The 25,381-nt window shown below is 45.3% G+C and overlaps 1 protein-coding gene across 2 annotated transcripts; it reads right to left on the minus strand.

Moving 5' to 3' along the window:
- Positions 1–1,950: 1,950 nt before the first annotated feature.
- On the minus strand, positions 1,951–9,588 carry LOC140906618 (matrix Gla protein). Of its 2 annotated transcripts, none has more exons than XM_073330869.1 (5): positions 9,506–9,588; positions 6,360–6,504; positions 5,390–5,425; positions 3,617–3,692; positions 1,951–2,331 (listed from the first exon to the last, which is right to left on the minus strand). In XM_073330869.1, the coding sequence occupies exons 2-5, from the start codon at positions 6,418–6,420 to the stop codon at positions 2,187–2,189; spliced, it is 318 nt and encodes a 105-aa protein (XP_073186970.1). In that variant the 5' UTR covers positions 6,421–6,504; positions 9,506–9,588; the 3' UTR covers positions 1,951–2,186. The 2 variants fall into 2 exon arrangements, with proteins under 2 accessions (XP_073186970.1, XP_073186980.1); XM_073330879.2 differs by lacking the exon at positions 9,506–9,588 and adding an exon at positions 8,211–8,255.
- Between the last annotated feature and the right edge of the window lie 15,793 nt (positions 9,589–25,381).

Here is a 25,381-nt window from a genome sequence, read left to right on the forward strand (position 1 = left end):
TGTCTCTTTCACACTCACCTCCTAACATATACTTGTGTTATTATTGTTCCTGTTACTTCTTGGTACTTCCTGCAATGCACATGTATCCTCGTTAATTTTATTCTTTCAAAGTGCTGTTATTTTAGTTTTTTGACTGGCATATGCATTTCATAATTTTATTTCTCACTTATGCTTAAATTTAATTCTTTGTGTAGTGAGTTCTAAAAAGCCTAACCTGTCCTGGCTGGTGTAATTATCCCTATGGTAACATTTAAAAAATATATGAAGTGAGCTGTAGCTCACAAAAGCTCATGCTCAAATAAATTGGTTAGTCTCCAAGGTGCCACAAGTACTCCTTATATTAAATCTAGGTTTTTTATTTCTACTGGTGGCGCACATCTGCACCTTTCCTCAATATTGGTGCACATAACCAAATACATTCCATAAGGTGGATGGAAATAATTAGAGGGAATATTGCTGCTGGCCTCTAAAACAGTGGCTCTCAACCTTTCCAGACTACTGTACCCCTTTCATGAGTCTGATTTGTCTTGCATACCCCAAATTTCACCTAATTTAAAAACTACTTGCTTACAAAATAAGATATAATCATACAAAAGTATCCCAGCACACTATTACTGGAAAATTGCTTATTTTCTCATTTTTACCATATAATTATAAAATAAATCAACTGGAATATAAATATTGTACTTACAGTGTATAGTATAGTAGAGCAGTATAAACAACTCATTCTCTGTATGAAATTTTACTTTGTACTGGCTTCGCTAGTGCTTTTTATGTAGCCTGTTGTAAAACTAGGCAAATATCTAGATGAGTTTATGTACCTCATGGAAGACCTCTGTGTACCAAGGGTATGTGTACCTCTGGTTGAGAACCACTTCCCTAAAAGGTACAGTGAAGAATACAGTATGTTTACTCCTAAGCATCTACCACAATATACCTGCACATATATGCCAAATGTGTATACTGTGCCCTGAGGTTCAGGTCTTCTTCTGTCCCCTGGGGCCTACAGATTCCAGAGGAGGCAGCAAGAGAAAGGAGGGATATATTATAGGGATGGTATTTTGCCCTGTGAGCTCTGTTTGATTTCCCAACACAGCAAGAAAGAGGAGCAGAGCAAGAAAGAACAGGGTCTGTTTCATACAATAGTTTCTCATTTTATCAGCTGAGAATATTTCTGCATTATACTTCAGAGCAAAGGGGAGATGATTAAATACAATGGAAGTGTTGGAAGTTCCATCGCTCGAGAATAAACGTTGGGCTGTAGAGTATTCTGTAGCATACAGAACAGACCTGCATCATCATAAATGGGGAAGTTGTATGGACATGGTGTCACTTAGCAGGTCTTTTCCATCATTAACTTCTCTGCCTACATTTTCACAAGTGATTAGTAACTTTGGGTCCCACTTAAAACACCTTGAAGGGGCTTGATTTTCAGAAAGTATTGAGAATCCATTCACTGAAAATCAGGCCTCTTAAAGATGTCTCAACTTAGGCACCCAAAATCACTAGTCACTTGTGAAAATTTAAGCCGATTTCAGACCCCAGAGCAGTGGTGGGCAATCTGCGGCCTGCGGGCTGCACGTGGCCTATCAGGGTAATCCGCTGGTGGGCCGCCAGACAGTTTTTTTACATTTTCACGGCTGCCTGAAGGTCCCAGTGGCCATGGTTCGCTGTTCCCAGCCAATGGCAGCTGTGGGCAGCCATGCAAATGTAAACAAACTGTATGGCAGCCTGCCAGCAGATTACCTTGATGGGCTGCAAGCAGCCCACGGGCTGCAGGTTGCCCACCACTGCCCCAGAGTATAGAGGTCAGAGTCCTGATTTTGTTACAGCCTTTAAAACACATCTGACTCATAGATGTTCAAATTTACCACAGTACTGTTGTTGAGAGAAAAACTAACCCTCCCTGTAGAAGATCCCCAAAGAAAAACACAAAGCATCACAAAGAAATAGTATCAAACCAGCAGTTTATTGGGTAATAAACACCCACATCCTGGCTCCTGTCCAACCTCCTCTACAGCGGCATTGGGCTAATTAACACAAAATCTAGGAATCCTTGGTTACAGGGGAGTGAAGCCGTGGGCAGGCAGGATAACATATAGTTAACAAGCAACTTAATAGGTTTCAGAGACATCGCTCTTTCTAGGTACAGAATCCGGGCTCCAGGCACCAGGGATGGGAACTTGTTACTCAGACTTGCCCCTCCGCTGCCCAAAGTAGCGCTTATAGGCAGCGATGTAGCCATGGCGCATGGCGTAGCGCTCACAGGGATTGTAATCCTCGCAGATCTCTCGCTGGCGTTCCTGGGGGGTCTTATAGCGTTCTCTGATCCTGCATATGCAAGGAAGGGGAAGGGAAGGAGAGATCAAGTTGTCATTTTAAACTTTGCTGTTTGTGGCCAGGTCCTCCTGACCCACCTTCCCGCACATGCCTCTACAGTTCTTTCAGCTCTCCTTGGCTCTGCCAATGCAATAACCCTGCACTGAGCCATTACCCAAGTGCCGTTCACAACAGAAGGGGCCTGTAGAGGCTCTTGTTGGTGGAGGAGCGGGCCTCACTTCCCCAGTAGCTCAAACCTGCTGCTATAAGCTCTTCAGATCTTTCATGTTGCTCAGGATAGGGAAGAGGGCTGGAACATCCCACGAAGGGACCATTTAGCCCTCTCACAGGAGGTCATGTGAACTCATCACCTTCTTTTGAAGAGCAAGTTCACAGAGCTAACCTAATTACAGTGAACTTTGTTTCTGTTATTCATTTGACATAACCACATGGAAATTTCATAACAAGGGCACCTTCTCTCTGTCCAATACTGGGGCAGATACACCCACAGTTAGGGAAGCCATTCCCTTTCTGATGCCAACACAAACTGTTAGAGAAGAGTTTTGTCTTGGGAAAACGCTGGATGTACAACCTGGACCTCATTCTGATCTCTGTTCACTTTAGAGTAGCTACACTGAAATCAGTGGAGCTATTGTAGGTCGACAGCAGTGTAAGAGATCAGAGCTGCCTTTGAGTCTCTCTTACACAGAACTGTGCATTTCAGCTCTGGGTTCCTCTCTTCTTCTCTTTCAGGCCTCAGCCCCAATCCCCGTTTCTGTCTATTTTAGGGATTTGTATGGCCCCCAGCACAGCACTGTCATATCTGAGCACCTCATAATCTGTAAACTGTTTATCCTCTCCACACTCCTGTGAGGTAGGGCAGTGCTGTTATGGGGAACTGAAGCACACAGGGGCTAATTGACTTAACACAAAGGAAGTAGATCAGGGAAATAACTTGGGTCTCCCCAAGGCCTAGATTGATGTCTAACTCTTGGACCATCCTTCCTCTCAGGATTTACACCAATGATTTCCTCCAGCACTTTCTTCAGACTGATTAGTTAATGACCTATGGGCACTGAGAAGAATTCTCATACTCAAGAACACTCCAAGTTAATCTCCCTCTATTTTCAATCAGTTTTGGGTTCCCCAGTGGGACCCCCAGGTTGAGAGGAAAATTCTATCTCTAAATTAGTTGCACTGACCTTCCTCAATGGCACCAACTTAAACTTGGCTTAGGAGAGATCTTCATCTCCCCCAGCCTCCTCTATCAGTGTCCTAAGACCCTACGAAAACATACCTCTCCTGCACCATGAGGTTTCGTCTTGGCTGAGGTCTCATGAAGTCGTTGGCATATCGTCTGTTAATGAAGGGATCTGATGAGGTGAGAGAGTATTTATTTTGAATTAATGTATAGTTGAAGTGAAGATCATCAGCTACTTACAACAACCTGCTCCGCCAGTGTCCCATTCTCACCTGTCCTCCCATTCACAATGAATTCCTGGACCCCATGAACCTTCTATTTTCACTAGCCTCCTGTACTCCAAAGTCCTGTAAACTACCAGCCTCTCATTGTCATGGGCACCCCATGTTCCTCTAGCCTGACATTCTCACCAGCCTCCTATTCTTCATGACTTCATGTTCTCTACCAACCTGCTACTCTTACTCCATAACTTAATGATGGAAAGAGTCCACTGGGTCACTCTGTTCATCCAGCCTCAGCTGCTTGTTTCTTAGAGTCCATTCTCCAGATCTATTTTAAATAACCAGTCAATGGGGCTTCCCTCATTTCTCTAGGAAGATTATTCCACACTCTAATAGATCACATAACTTGATCTTTTTCCTTAATATTCAGCCTAAATTGTCCATTATCTAGTATCATCTCTTTGAACTGCACTGAACAGGTTCTTCTCATATCCCTTTATGGGGTTTACATTTGTCAAATACTTATCCAAGATTATCCTATTTTCTTGGGTTGTCATTTGGCCAAGGTACATAGATCTAGTTCTGTTACTCTTTCTTCATCACCCAGTGTCTCTAGCATGTTAAACATTCTGTTGTTTTTCTATATATTCCCTCCCACTCATTGAAATATTTCTGGTATATAGATTAACTGCATGTCCCAAGGACTCTCCAGTGCCACGTAAACAAACCCTATCACTGACCTGCAGCCCAGGTCAATGCCTCTATAGATACAGCCCAAAGTCATAGTGGCTCTCTCTTTTTTTTTTTTTTTTTTGCTACCATTTCATATTACAGGATTATGCCCAGTTTTCGGATCACTATGAACCTAAAATCTCCTTTGTAATTTACTGCTTTCCACGTGTCCCTCTGCCACTGAAGATCTATACTTTGAATTATTTTTTCCCAAAATGTATCAACTTGCATTTGTCCAGGTTAAATCCTTTATAAAAATAAAAAATAAAAATTCTACCCATCTACATTCTGAACTTGCTTAGGTTGCTCTATATTATTGCTCCTTCCCCAAATTTATCATCCTCTTCAAATTGAATCAACATGCTGTTTACTCCTTTTTCCTGATGAGTACTTGCTCCATGCTCTCATGCCTGCCAATCTTAGCTGCTCCCTGTAGTGAAGAGGGGAAGGCAGTGGGGCGGGGGGGTGAGTACCCTTACAGCATCTAATTAATGGTTTAATACCAGATGTGGCATTGATCTCTGCCGCACCTCTTAGGCAGCTCTTCCCAACCTCAGTACATTGCTGTTTAGCAATAGCATTTTCTAAGACCCTTTTCATGGAATATGTCAGTGATCAGAGCTAATTCCAGTTAGTTTTCAGGTAAGATTTTGTAAGACATTGTGTCAAATGCTTTTCTGGATTCAACATGTATTTTATCTTTTTTGTTTCCCCTTCCACTCATCCTGAAATTCTGTCACCAAAGGAATCCAATTTGTCTAGAGTGGTTTATTCTCCCCTTTCTAATTTCCACCAATTTCCCACTCTCGTGCCTGCCAGTCTCAGCTGAACCTGTAGCAGAGTGGTGAAGACAGTGGTGTATGGGTGTCCCTTAGTTCCCTTCTAATTTAAACAAAGTAGTAAAATTGTCTCTTACTGACAAACTCGTGGGATTCCATACTCTCGTAGGACTCTGGAGAAAGAAGAGAAAAACATTCAGTGAGGCACTGTAGTTCTGGAACACAGAATTTTTCACTCACTATTAATAAACCGAAGGGCAGACAGACTGAGAAGTCTCATTCACTGATTAAAAGGAAAAGCAAGGAAAGGAATAGTGCAACCTAGTGGTCAGAACAGAGGACTGAACCACTGGGTTCTATCCATGGCTGTGCCACTGATTTACTATGTTATCCTTGGGAGCGTCACTGACCCTCTGTTCCTTTATGTATCCCTCTGTATAACAGGTAGGACACCTATTTACTTCACAGTGGGGGCAGGCTGTTTAATTAATGAATTCACATTTGTAAAGCCCTTTGAGATCTTTAGATGGAAAATGCTATAGAAGTACAAATCACCACCAAATATGCATATTTCAGTGCAAGGTCAGATCGGTCCATTAATATGCAAGTATATGCATTCTAGAGAAAATGGGAGACATTCAAAAGGAGAAAGGGAAGGTGGGAGGAAAAAATCTCGCTAGCCATTAACAAAGGAAAGGCAGGCAGTTGAGGATGCAACAGCATGCATCCCCTCCAGTGCATCCACAAGTTGTGTTGACAAAGGAAGGACTAATTTAGGTTTCTTCCATCTCCTCTGTCTATGATCCACACAGATTGGGATTGTCAGGGATGTAGGGATAGTTTGCAGTGGTGACAGAATAGTCTGTGGTAAAGAGGAAGGGTCTGAAGTGCAGGCGGCTCTAGACTGGATGCAAAAGTATCTAGGTGATTGAGCTCTGCAGTAGAGGCAGAGTGGTCTCCCTAGTGGTAGAGGGAGTTCTGGGGTGGAGGATGGGCAAGAGGGCAGCAACAGGGAGATAAACATCAAAGCAAAACATCTGAACAGACCAAGAGGTGTCTATGGCTGGCTGACACTCCAAAAAAGCTTCAATAAAAGAGGTCACCTACCATAGCAGAAAGCTGCCACCATCAAAACAGCCAGGAGTGTGAGGACGATGAGGGTCCGCATTGTGTGGGAGTCACTCTCTCTTGCACTCTCTCGCTCTCTGTCTTACTCTCTTTCTACTGAGGGCAGCGGGAAATTCTGGACAGACTGCAAAGTTAGCAGTGGAGTGTTTATTATGAAAGCAGCAGCTGGGAGGGGAGGAATCAGATGAAGGAGCCTGGGGAAGGTTGAGCCTGGCTAGCACTCGCCTTCTGTGGGACTGTTACAAAACACCCTCTATAAACAGGTCTAATCAGGCTTTGGTGGTGGGATAGGCACGCTCCCTTCCCTGCCCTTGCTGCAGGGGGAGGGTGCAAGAGTTCAAAGGGAGGTGAGCTGTTAACACTGCATGTTCAGAAATGTTGAACTATATGGGTGTAATTCCAGACCCTGAGGAGGACCACACATGTTTTCCTCCCTAATTCCTCCTCTGATCTCCTCTTCTTGCCATCACCACGCTTGATCCAGACACACAGAGCCCGCATTGTCTGTCAGCTCCACGGCTGGAAGGAATGGGACCAAGCCCCTGCTTTCTGGAGAGATGGAGAAATTTGATCTCAAACGTTTCACCCTTGGCTTCCCCTCAGACTGGTCCCTAATGTACCCCAGTTCTGCTCTGGTTGAACTCAATCCACCAGGGGAAAGAGAGAAGTTCAATCCTGTTGTTTCCCCCATACACACCCTACTGTGCCCTTCGTGGTACTCAAACCCTGACGGGATCCCCACCCTCTGCTGGGATTATTGTTAGTTCACATGTATATAGCAGTAGTCCCTAGAAACCTGTCTCTACATTTATTCTCTGGGGTCCACACAAACACTGCTCCCTAAGTAGAATGGGGCCACCTCTTCTTTGGGTGAAGGATGGATCCTTCGCTCTGAGCTTCTGATTCTTGGACCGTGATTTGATGCTAACACTCTTCCCTGCCATACAGGGGACCCAGGTTCAAACCAAATCCATTGCTCTGCAGGAGCCAGAAGTACTGCACAGTCTGCTTCAGCAAACATACTCTGACTTGCTATGTGGGAAGCTCTAGTCCAGTTTCCAGTACCAGGCTAGCTGGCCCTGGGGGGAATCATAGAATCATAGAATATCAGGGTTGGAAGGGACCTCAGGAAGTCATCTAGTCCAACCCCCTGCTCAAAGCAAGACCAATCCCCAATTTTTTCCCCAGATCCCTAAATGGCCCTCTCAAGGATTGGGCTCATAACCCTGGGTTTAGCAGACCAATGCTCAAACCACTGAGCTATCCCTCCCCACTGTCATCTGTAGTCTCATGGCTGCCAACTCAAAGAGAAGAGAGATGGGATCAGTGGTTTCACTTAAACCACATGTGAAGCCACAGCCAGAGCAGCATGTGTGAGGACAAGACACACTGGGCAATGGCTTCATCTGAGCTGGGCAGTGGTAAGAGGCCATTCCAGCCAAATGGAGCTCACTGAGGAGCTGTGATGTAGCTCCCCTTGCCCCAGGCCAGCCTGTGGGATTGCAAGCAGTTTTCCAGGAGTCTGGAGCTGTCACACAGCCTGGGCAGTGGGCACAAATCCAGCTCAGTTCATTCCCTGAGGCCAGTGAGACAGCTGCAGTTGTCACTGTTACTCCTTGTGATTGTGGTTACACGTGTACAATCCTCTCCTGGAGAATTCACACTCTGCATGTGCCTCCATGGAACAGGGACCCTATAATGCACCAGTATTTTGCCAGGAACCAAATGATTCCCTACTGAGCTGAACCTTGGACCTGTGACAGGACCAGATTACTCTGGGCTTTGCCAATCACTCTACCAATGCCAAGAAACAGTTAACTCCAAACTCACAGCTCTTGTCCAGATCCTCTGATCCTCGGGGGGGGAGAAAAAGTCCTGAAAACAGTAGAGCCTGTAACCAGGGGCCCCCAGTGAGAATAAGGTGCTTTTCTTCCTCCTTTTGCCTATCACAGGAGAGGATGACCACATACCACGCCTTCCCCCTTTCTACCACCAGCCCCATTCCAGCTCACACCCATGCACCGATTCCTCATACACAGTCCTCAGCATGGGATGATGAGGAGCCCCCAGTTACTCTGTGGTAAAGAGCAGAAATAGGATCTGATATGCCCTGCTCCCGTTCCCCTCTTATTCCTTTTTCCCCAGCTCCCTTTCCTCTCCCTGCACACCAGCACCTCCTGGATTTGAGAGCAGGGTCTGCTCTTTTTAAGGGAGCCTATGAGCCTGGGTAAGGATTTGTTGCATTCCATGCGGTTCAGGGATTTTTACAGAGTGTGGATTTTATGGGCTTAAATCATGGCCACTCTAGCAGCCTGTGGGAAGGCTGAAGTGAGAGGGATAAGGAGTGAGCTTGGAGAGACGACGACTGGCACATAGAGAGGGAGATGCTGGAAGGACATGCAGAGAAAGGTGCTGGTGATGGGGTTGCACATGGATAAATGCCATTACCAACCCCTCTCCATGTACCTGTCCTGTCCTTCAGTGCTGAGTCCTCAGGGTCACTGCCCCAGCCTCTGCTTTCTTCCCAAGACATTCAGCGCTCCCAGAATGCCTGTGGCATCACACACACCGCCACCACAGAAGTGCGGGCATGTCATAAATGGGCATTAGCCCAAACACTTCGCTTTTATCCACAAACAGACCTTATTGGAAGGCAAATTAACCACCCTTCTGTGCTGTCCTAGGGTGAGCTCCTGTGCTGTTGCTGTGAGAACTGCATTCACTTGCAGAGGCTCATCCCCTGGCTGCCCACCTTACACACACGCATCCCTCCCCAGGGGCTACACCCCATTACCGCACCAGGTGAAGCCACAAATGCTCACACCCCATGGTAGAACACACCAAGCCCAACACCTGACTCCCAGCCTTTGCCATCTAACAGCATCCTGTGGTGTGCAGTAGTCACAGAACAGAAGCTAATATTGACTGCCTGCAAACTTTGTGGAAATTTCTGCAGTCCCTTGGTAAGGGGTAGCGCTGCAAAGGCTGCCCTGGGGCCCTTGTCATGGTGGATGAGATAATAATAGTACATTCCATAGTGTCTCTCTAACATTTTCCTGTTGCAAAGCACTGCACAGACATTAATAACTAACTAACTAACTACAGGGAGGTCTCTGCATACTCACTCTGGACTTGCTTCCTCTTCAGTTTGCAGCTCTTGTCTAAGGGGGAGTTCTCCTAGTGTCCTGTAGCATTAACTGGAGAAGAGGGAACCTTTTTATTTATTATCAGTGATCAGTGACTCCTCCTCTTCTCTGTCTCCCCCGCTGGATCCACCCTCCACCCCCAGGCTCCCACCTTCTCTGCCAAAAACACCTTCTGCCCTCACTCAGGAAACCAGAAACCTCAGGAAATTGAGCCAGGAGAGCGTAGGGGAGCCAGAGTGGATGCCAGTGGCTAATGGGGTCAAGGCTGTGTCTAGAGCAAGCTATCTGGGTCCAAACCATTAACCAGCAGTGGGCAGAGGCTCCCTAAATGGAGGTCTAGTCTCTTTCCTTGATGACTGAATTTACCTCCTCCTCACTAACTCTTCCAATAATCATGCACTGAGTCAGAACCACTCTCAGAAGAGCTGGTCAACAGGAACACCTGCAATGAACTGTGGGATAAGGTCAGAGGCTCCCCACTCCCCCATCCCATCCCCTCACACCTCCCTCACTATTGGCTGGAGTCCCTTCTTAGTGGCACAGTAACGTAGGAGAGAAAAGCTCAGGTGATTTGAGCTCTCTGCCTTGGAGGGGCCTCCAACAATGATTTTCTTTTTCCTCCATTAACAAATAGATGCCTCAGATGAAGTGAGAAGTACCACACTGACAGAGTGAGCTCAGAGAAGTTGGAATGGTGTGGGAGTTTGTCAGGGTGGCAGCTTCTAAATGAGCTGTTAGTAAAGAAAATCTATTACACACACTAAGCAAACAACTAAAAACCTTAGCTTCCCATTTACAAAAAAAAATCAAACTTAGTCCAGTTTAGTCACAGAATAAAAACTGCAGGGTAACTATTGACTTGGAGGACCAGCAATAGATTAATCTATATGGGGGCTCCCCGGTTTATTGTAGAACGTATGATTACTTGCTGGCTAGCCAAGTTGCATGACCCACTGCTCAGTGTGTGTTCCACATCTCCCCTGCCCAGTACACAGAGGAGGTGAGACTGTTACAGCCCCCTGTTACAAAGACTGGCTCGTTAGCTCACGATGCAGCAAGCGACTTATGCTTTTAGCTTGGGAGGCCTCCAGTGTGTTGGCCAAGAGAACAGCTGCCACGCGTGTTCCTGGTGCATGCACCTTCATGGTCCTCACCGCCCAGGTACAGCATCTTGAGGCCAGAATTTCCAAGCTGAAGAACAAGGGAATGATGCAGTTATTCACCGAGACAGCTTGGGGCTGGAGCAAAGACCCAGGATCTGGCCCACTTATTCTTCTAGGGCCATTCCTTGCATAATAGGGCTGAGCGATGTGCTCACCTACCCCCATCCCAGTGCACTGGCCCCATTCCACAGGCCAGCACAGAGGGAAGGAGGGCATCGCTTCACCTGCTCCCTGGGGTAGGGATTGAGGGGCAGAGCCTCACCTTCTCCAATGCCATTTATCAGCTAGCAATTTTCTGCATTACTCTGAGGCTTTAGAACAGGGCACAGTTCACAGACTTCACTTTTTGTGCTTGTGGATGGTGGAGGACTTCCTCCTGTCCACAGACAAGAGAAGCACATCCATAGTCATCCTGCTGGATGCCTCTTTGGGGCATAGATCTTGAAACACGCCTGTTCCAACTCCAAGAGGCTGTGAAGACAAAATGAAACATCCTGAGATGGCTCAAATCTTCCTCTTTGATCAAACCTTATGGATGGTTATGGGCAACTGTTTCTCCCGGTGCAGAGTCTCCTGCCATGTTCAGTCCACTCCCCATGTTAGTCAACATCAAAAGAAAACAAGAGGGACAGCTAGTGAGATAACTGAAGTACCTGGACAACTTCCAGCTCAGCATCTCCTCTACATGAAACATAAACAGCACCATCTCCCTTGAAGTCAAACTGAAATCAGCACCTGGGTGAAGACCAACTGGCTAAAGCTGAAACCAGGGTAAGACCAAGTGATGCTGGTAGGATGTGGAAAGTGCTTTGAGGAACTGCCTTCAGTTCATTAAGTTGTTCTGCAACCATGGGATTTGTTTGGACTACACTCTGCTGTTGAATGCCCAAATAGCATGTGGTTCGTACCAAACACAGCAGCCCTCTTGTTTAGTAACACAGGTCCTCAGGAACATATCACCCCATTGTTTCGTTCCCTGCACTATCTCTCCATTGAATACAGAGTCCAGCTTATGCTTTCTATCCTAATATTAAAAGCTCTCCATGAGATTGGCCCTAGCTACCTGATAGATCAACTCTCTGTCTAAGACCATGACTTCCCACAACAGCTTCATTAAATTGAAACAATAAAGCTGTTACCAATTGTGGGGAGGGGGGAGGCGAGTTGTGAGCCGAGGAGACAGACCTTTCACAGGAGCTGGACCTAGGTTGGGGAGCTCACTACATACAGTGATATGAATGCCCATGGGCCTCACCATATTCAGAACTAAGTGCAAACTTGGTGCCACCGGACTCCTTGTTGTTTTTGTGGATACAGACTAACATGGCTACCCCCTGATACTTGACTCTCTGTACTTGGCTTTCCCTCAATGAGCTCTTCCACACACACACATAGGCAAACTTATCAAGCTATTTCTCCTACAGCCTGGGAAGGAAGGAAGGAAGGAAGGAAGGAAGGAAGGAAGGAAGGAAGGAAGGAAGGAAGGAAGGAAGGAAGGAAGGAAGGAAGAGAAGATTGCGAATGATATTTTTGTTTTACTATTTGGCTGGGGCTCACACACTATGGCATAGGCATCCATATGAGTAACTAGGCTGAACTTGTACATCAAGCAACACATAAAAATTAGGTTAAAAAAAAGCCAAAATCAAGACTCTCACTGTAAAAACACAGGATGCCGCTGAGCTGAGCTCCTGTGGGATGGCAAAACAGAGTTCTTCCCTCCTCTGCACTTTCCTTCCCACCTCCTGCCACTCAAGTTGCGCAATGTCATGATCTGACTCATTCTCTGGAGCCAGATGAGTTTTATCCAGCCTAGTTTCCTGTCCAGACTTGCAGAGAGATAAGAAAGTGACTGTGACCTCATTCTGTTCAAAGCCAGCATCTCTTATTCATCTGCTGGATAAAGAGAATCATATTGGTAGTTTTGGACCAAAGACCCTAGATAGGTTTTTAGATCCAAAATCTGCAGTTGTTTTGAGATGCACAATTGGATTGAATCTATTATTATAAAAAACACCCTATTTTGTCCAACTGGAATGGAAATACCAGTGGCCTACCATCTCGGTACACAGTCTACATGCTTTTTACCCTCAAGGTCTGAGGTGCAGGACCAACACAGGTCTATGCTACCTCTGAAAAGCCCTCACCCTAGATTTCCTCTTTCATAAGGAAATGAGATTTGCTGTCCCAGATCAGACCAAGTCTGTTTTTTTGTCTCTGTTTGCATCCAGTGCCTTGGGGAAGCTGTGGGTGAGGAGGGGAGGCATAATATACCCAGCCTATTGTGCAATGCTGTGCGGGGAGTAGGAAAAAAATCCCTTTAACCAGAAGCATAAGATTGGATCACTCTTATCTTCATATGCATAACTATACATAGTATTAATGCCCATAACATTAAGTTCCAGCAAAAGTATTTGACCTGATGACTTTCAGTGATAGAGAATTCCACAGGCTAACTACATGCTCTTTGAAGAAGTATTCTTATTTTTATTATTATTATTTGTAGTAAATTTACCAGCTGTTAATTTTTATCAAGAGATTCCTTTTCTCGTAAAATGGGAGAGGATGCAAAAAGGATGAGGGTCTGATCAGTTTTCCCTATACTCCTATGTACTATTTCTCCCTTCTGCCATGGTCCTGATTTTGTTTGAATGGGAAACAGAAAGGCTACCAATGGTTTAATTTTACTCCAAGCCCCTGGTGTATAATAATCCTCATCTCAAAACTATCTCACACAGTTCTGCAGAGTTTGTAGTTGCTCACGTAGTAGGGAAAAAAATTAATCTTGGAGACCAAGCTTTGTCCAGTTTTAGCTTGGAGTCCATTGGTAGTAACACAGGAACATGGAGAGAAAACCCATGAGAGAATAAACATGGAGAGTAAAGGAATGGATGCTGCTCTGTGTGCAGGTTTCAGAGTAGTACCCGTGTTAGTCTATATCCGCAAAAAGAAAAGGAGGACTTGTGGCACCTTAGAGACTAACACATTTATTTGAGCAAAAGCTTTCGTGAGCTACAGCTCACTTCATTGGATGCATACAGTGGAAAATACAGTGGGGAGATTTATATACACAGAGAACATGAAACAATGGGTGTTACCAGACACACTGTAACAAGATCAGAGTAGCAGCCGTGTTAGTCTGTATTCGCAAAAAGAAAAGGAGGACTTGTGGCACCTTAGAGACTAACCAATTTATTTGAGCATAAGCTTTCATGAGCTACAGCTCACTTCATCGGATGCATAAAGTGGAAAATGCAGTGAGGATGTTTTATACACACAGACCATGAAAAAAGGGTGTTTATCACTTCAAAAGGTTTTCTCTCCCCCACCCCACTCTCCTGCTGGTAATAGCTTACTAAAGTGATCACTCTCCTTACAGTGTGTATGATAATCAAGGTGGGCCATTTCCAGCACAAATCCAGGGTTTAACAAGAACGTCTGAGGAACAGTGGTGGGAGGGGGGGGTAGGAAAAAACAAGGGGAAATAGGTTACCTTGCATAATGACTTAACCACTCCCAGTCTCTATTCAAGCCTAAGTTAATTGTATCCAATTTGCAAATGAATTCCAATTCAGCAGTCTCTGGCTGGAGTCTGGTTTTGAAGTTTTCTGTTGTAATATCGCAACTTTCATGTCTGTAATCGCGTGACCAGAGAGATTGAAGTGTTCTCCGACTGGTTGATGAATGTTATAAATCTTGACATCTGATTTGTGTCCATTTATTCTTTTATGTAGAGACTGTCCAGTTTGACCAATGTACATGGCAGAGGGGCATTGCTTGCACATGATGGCATATATCACATTGGTAGATGTGCAGGTGAACGAGCCTCTGATAGTGTGGCTGATGTGATTAGGCCCTGTAATGGTGTCCCCTGAATAGATATGTGGGCACAGTTGGCAACGGGCTTTGTTGCAAGGATAGGTTCCTGGGTTAGTGGTTCTGTTGTGTGGTGTGTGGTTGCTGGTGAGTATTTGCTTCAGGTTGGGGGGCTGTCTGAAGGCAAGGACTGGCCTGTCTCCCAAGATTTGTGAGAGTGATGGGTCGTCCTTCAGGATAGGTTGTAGATCCTTGATAATGCGTTGGAGAGGTTTTAGTTGGGGGCTGAAGGTGACGGCTAGTGGCGTTCTGTTATTTTCTTTGTTAGGCCTGTCCAAGGCTGACAAAGGAGATGCTGTTGTCATCATGAATAGGTTGGAATATGAACAAGAGGCTGCTCGGCAGCTCTCCAACACCACTTTCTACAAGCCATTACCCTCTGATCCCACTGATCTCCTTTTCTTTTTACTGTAACAAGAGTGATCACATAAAGTGAGCTATTACCACAGGAGAGCAGGGGGGAAAAACCTTTTGTAGTGATAATCAAGGTGGGCCATTTCCAGCAGTGGACAAGAATGTGTGAGTAACGGGGGCCGGGGGAAATAGTTTTACTTTGTGTAATGACACATCCACTCCCAGTCTTTATTCAAGCCTAAGTTAATTGTATCCAGTTTTCAAATTAATTCCAATTCAGCAGTTTCTCATTGGAGTCTGTTTTTAAAGTTTTTTTGTTAAAGAATTGCCACTCTTGTTACAGTCCAGGCTGCCTAAAACATCAACAGACTCTGTTGGTCCGACAGGAGAACATGTTCCAGAGTCAAGGGCCCTCCAATGAGGTATCTGAGTTGTATACATAGCAATGTCTGAACTCTCTGAATCTTCAGGATGGAGTCTGTGACTGACACTGTATGGAAACCTAAAGGCTCTGGGTTCAAGTTATTGTATAGGTGACACTTGGAATCCCTGAGACCCTTTCAAAGCACTGACACTATTCTGAGTTAAGGTCCCAAGCCTAGTGAAGGGTGTGTTTTGGTGTCTCACAGGATGGGAGAAGGCAAAAGGACAGGACCGGCCTGGTCCTGTGAAACTTGCAGACCCCACAGGACTTCCATGGTAGGCCTGAGGTCTCATGAGATTTGGCCTGTAATTTGGAGCCATGATAAGACTCATGTGCTCAGAGCCACTTCCTGTTTGTTGGTTTCCAGTAGTCAAGCTCCCCCACCCCTCCCTTATCTCGGTCGCTGCAGGCTGTGCTAGTTGCTACTTTGGGGCTGGGAAGGAATTTTTCCCTATGCCACCAGATTGGCCAAGGCAGGTTGGGTTTTTTTCACCTTCTTCATGGTGAAACCTAGGGGTTGGATTTTGGGCGACCAGAGGGCTGGAATTCTCCCCCCGCCCAGAGGTCACAGTTTGGACCTACGGGTGAGTCATTTAGTTGCCACAACTTTTGGCAAGTGCCCAATGCAGAAACTTGCAGATATCGACTCCAGATCCAAAAAGGTAACGTAATGGGCATCCCAAGGGCATCTCCTTACAAGGTGGGGGCATCGTGTCTAACCCCCTGGGGGCAAATACAAAGCTGGGGCTGGGGCACTACCCCAGAGGGACCACCCAACCAATGCGCTTGATGGCGGTGCTGGCTGGGGGTCAAGGTCCCCTCTCATCTCAACCCCCAAAAGGGAGGGGGATGCGAGTGTGCAAGTGGAGGAGCCCAGAGACTCTCCTAGTGTCATGATTGGATTCCCCTGCAGTGAGAGCCCCTAAGAATTGGCAAAGAATCCACAGGCACCAACTTTCCAAACAGCCTTAGTAAATAGTCTGCGCTAGTGTTGCACGCACTGGGACCTGAACCCATGCTATAGCAACAATGGGAGATTTAACAAAAGGCTCAGAGAGGACACAGCAAAATTAGAAGAGAGAAGGGAGTGACTCACACAGACAGAGAAACAGCTAGGAGGTCTACTTCAACTCCTTCTCACCTACCTGAAAATAAAAACCAGTGTTTGTGTTATTGCCTTTATCACTCTTTTGTCTCCTCCTTGGCACATTCAATCCTGGGGTTTGAAATTTACTTTAAACTGCTCCTGACAAACATGTCCCAGCCAGCCTTGGGACTGATGCCATTTCCTATCTTGTACTGCCTGGCTAATTGCACACCCTGTGATTGTTGGTGCCTCTGAGAAGGCCCCAGGGCTGAGCCAGCATTCCTCCTGTACTGCCTAATAGAGGCGTTGGCTGCTTCTCCTGAGACATGCAACAACAACATATGGGGCTGTTCTCATTGATCCCAGCAGAGATAAGAGGCTTTATGCTGCTCAGGACTAGGAGGAAGAGAACTGAACAGGCTCTCAAGCCAGGCTGGCAGCTTGGGGCAATCAAAACAAGAGATCTAATTTCCTAGGTAGCTAAGAAGAGAGATCCATTCCAGTTAGCTTCAAACCACCGTATTAAAGGTCCCAACTAAGGCTGTATCTAAACTGCCACTTTCAGCACTAAAACTTTAGTCATTCAGGGGTGTGAAAAAACACTCCCCTGAGTGACAAAAGTTTTAGCACTGAAAAGCAACAGTATAGACATCGCTCGTTCGGGGCGGTTATTTTTTGTCGCCGGGAGAGTTCTCCCCCAGCGATAAAGCGTGACTACATTGCCCAGGTCACAGTGCCGCCGCAGCCATGCTGTAACGTGGGCAGTGTAGACATATCCTAAGGCTATGTCTACACAACAGCTTATGTCGACATAACTGATATCACTCAGGGGGGTAAATAAACCACCCCCCCCCCAGGCGACATAAGTTACACCAACATAAGCACCGGTGTGGACAGCGCTCTGTTGATGGGACACCTTCTCCAGCTCACATAGCTACCGCATCTGGTGGAGGTGGTTTTATGATGCAGACAGGAGAGCTCTCTCCCACTGGCATAGACTGAGCATCGTCACTGCACGTGCTGCATGGGTGCAGCGGTGCTACTTCAGTGCTGTATGTGTAGGCAAGCCCTTAGTGTCAGGAAAAGACACTGAAGTAGAAGTCTTGTGGCTGTGGGACTGCTCTGCTATATGACTATCCCAGGCAGAGGTGATGGCTCCTGTTTCCTATTCAAATGTTACCATTAATCCTTATTTTGTCTCATCGGTACCGTTTGAACATTCCCAATCTATTAAATGTTAGAGTCCTTTATTATTACTGCATGTACCATTCATCAACGACCCACTGCCTCTTGTGAGCTGGGCAGGGGCTTGAGTGGGACTCCCTCCCTCCTAAGCAGCTAAGAGCAGGGGAATGAGGGATGCATACCGGGAAGTAGCTGGGGCCCGTTCCCCATGATAAAGCTAATCTAGCTGTGTACTCTTTGGAGAGAGGCAAAGGCTGGCAGCCAGTTCATGTTTACATGGAATAAGAAACAAGATTAATGTCTGGTTTGGCAGCACCCTGGAAGACGGCTGGAACACTAATGTCAGTCATGGGGAGAAGTGGCTCAAAAACCCAACCTGTCCCATCTAACGTGTATTTTGGCTGGCAGGTCTTGGCTGGCTGATAGAAGAGAGAAAAGGACCCTTCCCCTGCTCATTGCTTTTCCCGCCTCCTCCACCTCTTTCCACTCACAAACGCAGTCCGTTTTGGTACACAGCTAAACAAATCTTTCCAGCCCGCCTTAGTGACTATATTTTATTTTGATGGTTAGTTTCCTTTAGCCACTGTGGCCCTCCCCCTCACCCCCTGCCACATCCCTCTTAACACACCACTCCCCTCTCCCTGCCAGTCTGGGGTTAGATTGAGTGGCTACTTGGTGATAGGCCATACCAGCACTTTTCTGGAGCCCTCATCCATTTCTGCAGATGGAACATTTCATTTGACAAAACTGGCATATTTCAACATAACCCCACTGAAGTCAAGGCAGCTATACTGATTTACACTAGCTGAGGATCTAGCCTTGAGTTTCTAGCCCTTTCAGTTGTGGAGAAGCCCTTCTGAATTTGACTCGATGCAGCAGTGTCTGCAAACAGCCTGCAACAATAGTTCTATGAGCAGTATGAATCTCTTGAGTGTTGACACTGAGCCACAACGATGACCATTCACATGCCAATAACAGTTTCGCCACTGAGCATTTTAGCAAAATCATCTAATTTAGGACTGGTGTCTGATTTTAAGAAAAGTACCATCACATTTACCCCTTAATCTGACCTTTCCTAACCCATCCCCCCCTTCCAATCCCCTCAAACTGCCCTGCAGACAGTAAAGCAACCAGATTAGGGCTCCTTCGTCTACACAACAGGAGTGGATTAAAGGTTAAATGTGTTCTAGATCAATGAAAAACGCAGGATCTAAACAATGTTCTCTGAACAGTAGGGAGCAAAACAAAATTCACAAGCAGGGAAGAGGGATCACCTGGAAGAAATAGTTTGTAGATGGCAGCTCCTTGCAGCAGAGAAAGGTTGGAGCAGGAGAGAGGCAGCAGGACACTACATTGTCAAAAATAACAGTGTAGGCGTGGGAGGCACTGCTTGGGCATGTAGAGAGCCATGTGGGGCTTATTCCCAGAGGTTCTGGAATGTCTTTACTCGCCTAAGCAGTGCCTCACCATCTACACAACTATTTATACCCGTGCTGGGGGTGGGGAGCACATAGTGTATTTACTTGACACCTGGATGTAAGTGTAGACATAGCCCCAGAGCCTTTCCCCACCGCAGGGAAAGACTCCAGCAGCAAAGAAAGGTTCTGGTGTGGGGAGGCAATGGGGAAAGGCTCCGGCTGCACCTTTCCCCCACTGCCTCTTCCCTGCCAGATCCTTTCACTGCTGCATGTAGCTGCACACCACAGCGTGGACACAGCCTGCTTTTCACTGTGGAGTATTGCTACATCTCTCCTACATGCCACCGCAAGTGTATGCAAGGCCTTAGCGTGTGAGTCCTGAATGGGATCAGTCATCAATCCACTGCTGCTCCTCCCCCCGCTGGTTCACTGGAAAGAGTTTCCATATCATGTCATCCCCTTATTTTCTGCGTCTAACTACAAAAAAATACCCACTTTGTAAAAAAACCCATGTTAGTTTCTTCCTCTCCCTTAATCTGCTGTGGTTTCCTCTTCCATCCCAGCCTCCCTTGGCTTCCTCACACTCCCTGTGTCCCTTGTTTTCAGGATTGCCGACGCTTACGATTTCATCACGAGAAACATGATTCTGGCGCCTGCTGGAGTCCGTCTCACAATGCTGCGGGGAGCTTCAGCTGGCAGGCATGTAATTTCTAAACCCAGCCTTCACGCCTCCTGGGAAAGATTCAGCCACGCAGGGCTGCAGCAGAAGCCAGGCAGAAAATTGAGATGGAGGCTTGGGGTGCATAATTCATTACTGAGATGGGGTATGGGCCCATGTGGGGCAGAGAAGGGCACAGAATTAATTAATTAGAATTTGGGGAAAGCTGGAAGCTCCACGCTGTCAGGCAGCCAGCGAGAGCTCCAGCAGGGGGGCCAGAATCACCTTCCTCTCTACATTTGGGAGAGTTGACAATACTGTAAACTGCCTCCCCCCCACCACCACCACCACACACACACTGCAAATGGGTTCCAAAATCAAAAGACAAACTAAAAACACAATATAATCTTTTTTTAAAAATCATGATTTGAGGGTCAATTTAATGATTTGGGGGGAGGGTCTGATTTGTGATTTTTTGGGGGGTTGGCAATGCTGTGGTTTCTTACCTCCTCCCCCCACCCCCTTTGCTGCTTCAAAGCGACTGCTTGCACCTTGTGTCAGTAACTAGGCTCCTTTGGGGCTTTTTAGGAAGGGAGTGGGGGTGGGTGTTTACCATGAGATAAAGCCCCTTCCCCGTCCCCCGTCCCCCCCCACACATACACACCTTCCCAAACATAACATAAACTGTCTGGAACTTGTTTGCCAGTTGCAGACAAATTCTTACAAACAGATTTAATTTATTAAACAAAAATAAACTGGAGGCTGAGTCAACTAGAAATAGAACGAGCCACTTCAGGGGTTGGGTTTTGGATGCCCTGGTTTGTAATGCAGGGATGGATTGAGGCCAACTTAAGTTAAACTCCCACTCATATATTTCCGGGGAAGAGTTGCAAAAGAGGGGGGCTCCTTCAGTGCACAGGTCTCAAAACAGCTGGTTCATTTGCTCTGGGGGCGTTTTTCTTTCAAAGTTTGCCTTAGAGCATGTTCTGGGTAAAGGGTTCTAATGAGGAGTAGTGGGTGTGCTGAACAGGAACACAGTATCCATGACAATAGACCATCCAGACATCATGTGCAACTGCTCACTTGTATAGATCCAACCTCTGAAACAGCCCCAGATGTCCTGTCTAGTCTGTCTTTTTGTGCCACAGTTTCCCCTTCTGCTGCATGAGAATAATACTTCACTACAACAAAGGTGTGTCGTGTGTCTTTAGTTAATGTTGGCAAAGCAATCTTTAAGTGCTAAATAGTATGATTAGCTTTTATTATTAAAAGAGTAGTCAAGCATCTAGGTTTTTCTGCTTCCTGAGGCTCACAGGGCAGGGCCCACTGACAATAACCCTTCTCAAATATCAGAGCCACATATCAGTAGATTTTGCTTAAATCTATTTATCTTCCTGTTCTTCCTTTGGTGACCACTAGCGAGAATGTTTGGCCCTTGCCCTCTCTATAACATCCCTTCCTATAGACACAGAGAATTATCATGCCTCCCCCCATTCCCTGCCACAGTTAGTTGACTGAACATATTCAGTTCTTTCACGTGTTCTTTTTTGCTTCCATTCTCCAGAACTTTTCTGCTTTTCATTGTCCTCCTCTCAACTCTTTCCGTGTCTTTTCTGAAATGTGATACCCAGAACTAAACTCAATCCTGCAGAACCAAGTAGAATGGAATAGTTACCTCATTTGTTTTGCAGATGATACATAAAATCATAGAATCATAGAAGTACAGGACTGGAAGGGGCCTCAATAGGTCACCTAGTCCAGACCCTGGCACTCAAGGCAGGACTAAATAATAACTAGACTATTCCTGACAGGTGTTTGTCTAACCTTCTCTTAAAACCTCGAGTGCTGGAGATTCCACAACCTCCCAAACAATTTGTACCAGTGCTTTACTATCCTGACAGATAGGAAGTTTTTCCTAATGTCCAACCTAAACCTCCCTTTCTGCAATTTAAGCCCATTACTTCTTGTCCTATAACAGGTTAACAAGAACAATTTTTTATCCTCCTCCTTATAACAACCTTTTATGTACTTGAAAACTGTTACCATGTCCCCACTCAGTCTTCTCTTCTCCAGACTAAACAAACCCAGTTTTTTCAGTCTTTCTTCTTACGTCATGTTTTCTAGACATTAAATCCTTTTTGTTTCTCTTCTGTAGACTTTCTCCAATTTGTCCACATCTTTCCTGAAATGCGGGGCCCAGAGCTGAACACAATACTCCAACTGAAGCCTGTCAGCGCAGAGTAGAGCAGAAGAAATACTTCTTGTGTCTTGCTTACAACACTGCTAATACATCCCAGAATGATGGTTGATTTTTTTGCAACAGTGTTACACTGTTCACTCATATTTAACTTGTGATCCACTATAACCCCCAAATCGCTTTGAACAGTATTCCTTCCTAGGCAGTCATTTCCCATTTTGTATGTGTGCCATTGATTCTTCCGTCCTAAGTGCAATACTTTGCATTTGTCCATGTTGACTTTCATCCAATTTACTTCAAACCATTTCTCTAGTTTGTCCAGATCATTTTGAATTTTAATCCTATCCTCCAAAGCACTTGCAACTCACTCTTCCCTTCCACCACCACCAGCTTGGTAATGTCCACAGACTTTATAAGTATACTCCCTATGCCAAAAAGAAAAGGAGTACTTGTGGCACCTTAGAGACTAACCAATTTATTTGAGCATAAGCTTTCGTGAGCTACAGCTCACTTCATCGGATGCATACTGTGGAAAGTGTAGGAGATCTTTTTATACAGACAAAGCATGAAAAAATATCTCCCCCCACCCCACTCTCCTGCTGGTAATAGCTTATCTAAAGTGATCACTCTCCTTACAATGTGTATGATAATCAAGTTGGGCCATTTCCAGCACAAATCCAGGTTTTCTCACCCCCCCCCCCACACACACACAAACCCACTCTCCTGCTGGTAATAGCTTATCTAAAGTGACCACTCTCCTTACTATGTCATTATCTAAATCATTTAGGAAAATATTGAACAGAACTGGACCAAGAACAGAGCCCTGTGGCACCCCGCTCAATATACCCTTCCAGCTTGTCTGTGAACTACTGATAACTACTCACTGGGAATGGTTTTCCAACCAAGTTATGCACCCACCATATAGTAGCTCCATGTAGGCCACTGGTTCTCAAACTTTCTGTATTGGCGACCCCTTTCACATTCCAAGCCTCTGAGTGTGGCCCCCCTATAATTTAAAAACACTTTTTTATATTTAACACTACTTTAAATGCTGGAGGCAAAGTGGGGTTGGGAAAGGAGCTGGGCTGTCAGCCCAAGCCCCGGCCGCCTGGAACTCACAGCCTGAGCCCTGCCATATGTGGCGCTGGCAGCTCACAACCCCTATGTAATAACCTCACAACTCCCAGTTTGAGAAGACCTGATTTAGGCTACATTTCACTAGTTTGTTTATGAGAAAGTCATGCAAGACAGTATCAAAAGCCTTACTAAAGTCAAGATATACCACATCTACTGCTTGCTCCCTATCCACAAGACTTGTTACCTTTCAAAGAAAGCCATGAGGTTGGTTTGACATGATTTGTTCTTGACAAATCCATGTTGACTGTTACTTATCTCCTTATTATCTTCTAGGTGTTTGCAAATTGATTGCTTGATTATTTGCTCCATTATCTTTCTGGGTACTGAAGTTAAGCTGACTGATCTGTAATTCTCAGTGTTGACCTTATTTCCATTTTTATAGATTGGCACAATATTTGCCTTCTTTCCATCTTCTGGAATCTATCCCTCTTCCATGAGTTTTCAAAGATAATCGCTAATGGCTCAGATATCTCCTCAGTCAGCTCCTTGAGTATTCCAGAATGTATTTCATCTGGCCCTGCTGTCTTGAAAACATCTAACTTGTCTAAATATTTTGTAATTTGTTCTTTCTCTATTTTAGCTACGGATCCTGCCTCATTTTTCATCGGTGGTCACTGTCAGACATCTAATCACTGCTAACCTTTCTGGTAAAAACTGAAACAAAAAAGTCATTTAGCACTTCTGCCATTTCCATATTTTCTGTCATTGTCTCTCTCTCCTCACTGAGCAATGGGTCTACCCTGTCGTTGGTCTTCCTCTTGCTTCTAATGTATTTGTAGAATATTTTCTTGTTACCCTTTTTGTTTCTAGCTAGTTTAATCTCATTTTGTGAATTGGCCTTTCTAATTTTGTCCCTACTTGCTTGTGTTGTTTGTTTACATTAATCCTTCATAATTTGAGCTGGTTTCCACTTTTTGTAGGACTCTTTTGTGAGTTTCAGATCATTGAAGATCTCCTGGTTAAGCCACGGTGATCTCTTGCCATACTTCCTATCTTTCCTACGCAGTGTTATAGTTTGCTCTTGTGCCTGTAAAAATATCCTTGAAAAACTGCCAATTCTCAAATTTTTCCCCCTTACACTTGCTTCCCATGGGATCTTACCTACCATTTCCCCGAGTTTGCTAAAGTCTGCCTTCCTGAAATCTATTATCTTTATTCTGCTGTTTTCCCTCCTACCTCTCCTTAGAATCATGAACTCTACCATTTCACGATCACTTTCACCCAAGCTGCCTTCCACCTTCAAATTCTCAACCAGTTTCTCCTTATTTGTCAAAATCAAATCTAGAAAAGTCTTTCCCCTAGGTGCTTTTTCCACCTTTTGAAATAAAAAATAGTCTCCAATGCATTCCAGTAACTTGTTGGATAATTTGTGCCTTGCGGAACTAACATCTGTTAATACAACCCAACATGTCATTGACCTTTTTTGCTACAGCATTGCATTGTTGATTCAATTGGACAGGGCCAGCTTTTACATTCTGAGGGTATCTCTGACAAGGTTAGTCTTAGGGAGTCCATATCCAGGCAACTTCTATTTGGGATGTTTGTGTCTTTGCACCATGCCTTTGCATCACTGTGTGACCAAGTTGCACCATCACATCGTGATTAACTCAGCTTGAACATATTAGTTCAGTGCCACTGTCAAGGTTCCTCCCCCACTCTGAACTCTAGGGTACACATGTGGGGACCTGCATGAAAACCTCCTAAGCTTACTTTTACCAGCTTAGGTTAAAACTTCCCCAAGGTACAAATTAATTTTATCCCTTGCCCTTGGAATATTCACTGCCACCACCAAACTCTAACTGGGTTTACTGGGAAACGTAGTTTGGACACATCTTTCCCCCCAGAATCCTCCCAACCCTTGCACCCCACTTCCTGGGAAAGGTTTGGTAAAAATCCTCACCAATTTGCATAGGTGACCACAGACCCAAACCCTTGGATCTGAGAACAATGAAAAAGCATTCAGTTTTCTTACAAGAAGACTTTTAATAGAAATAGAAGTAAAGGAATCACCTCTGTAAAATCAGGATGGTAGATACCTTACAGGGTAATTAGATTCAAAACATAGAGAATCCCTCTAGGCAAAAGCTTAAGTTACAAAAAAGACACACAGACAGGAATAGTCATTCTATTCAGCACAGTTCTTTTCTCAGCCATTTAAAGAAATCATAATCTAAAACATACCTAGCTAGATTACTTACTAAAAGTTCTAAGACTCCATTCCTGTTCTATCCCCAGCAAAAGCAGCATACAGACAGACACAGACCCTTTGTTTCTCTCCCTCCTCCCAGCTTTTGAAAGTATCTTGTCTCCTCATTGGTCATTTTGGACAGGTGCCAGCGAGGTTACCTTTAGCTTC

The sequence above is a fragment of the Lepidochelys kempii genome, chromosome 1 (assembly GCF_965140285.1).
Source record: "Lepidochelys kempii isolate rLepKem1 chromosome 1, rLepKem1.hap1, whole genome shotgun sequence".
Classification (NCBI taxonomy): domain Eukaryota; kingdom Metazoa; phylum Chordata; order Testudines; family Cheloniidae; genus Lepidochelys; species Lepidochelys kempii.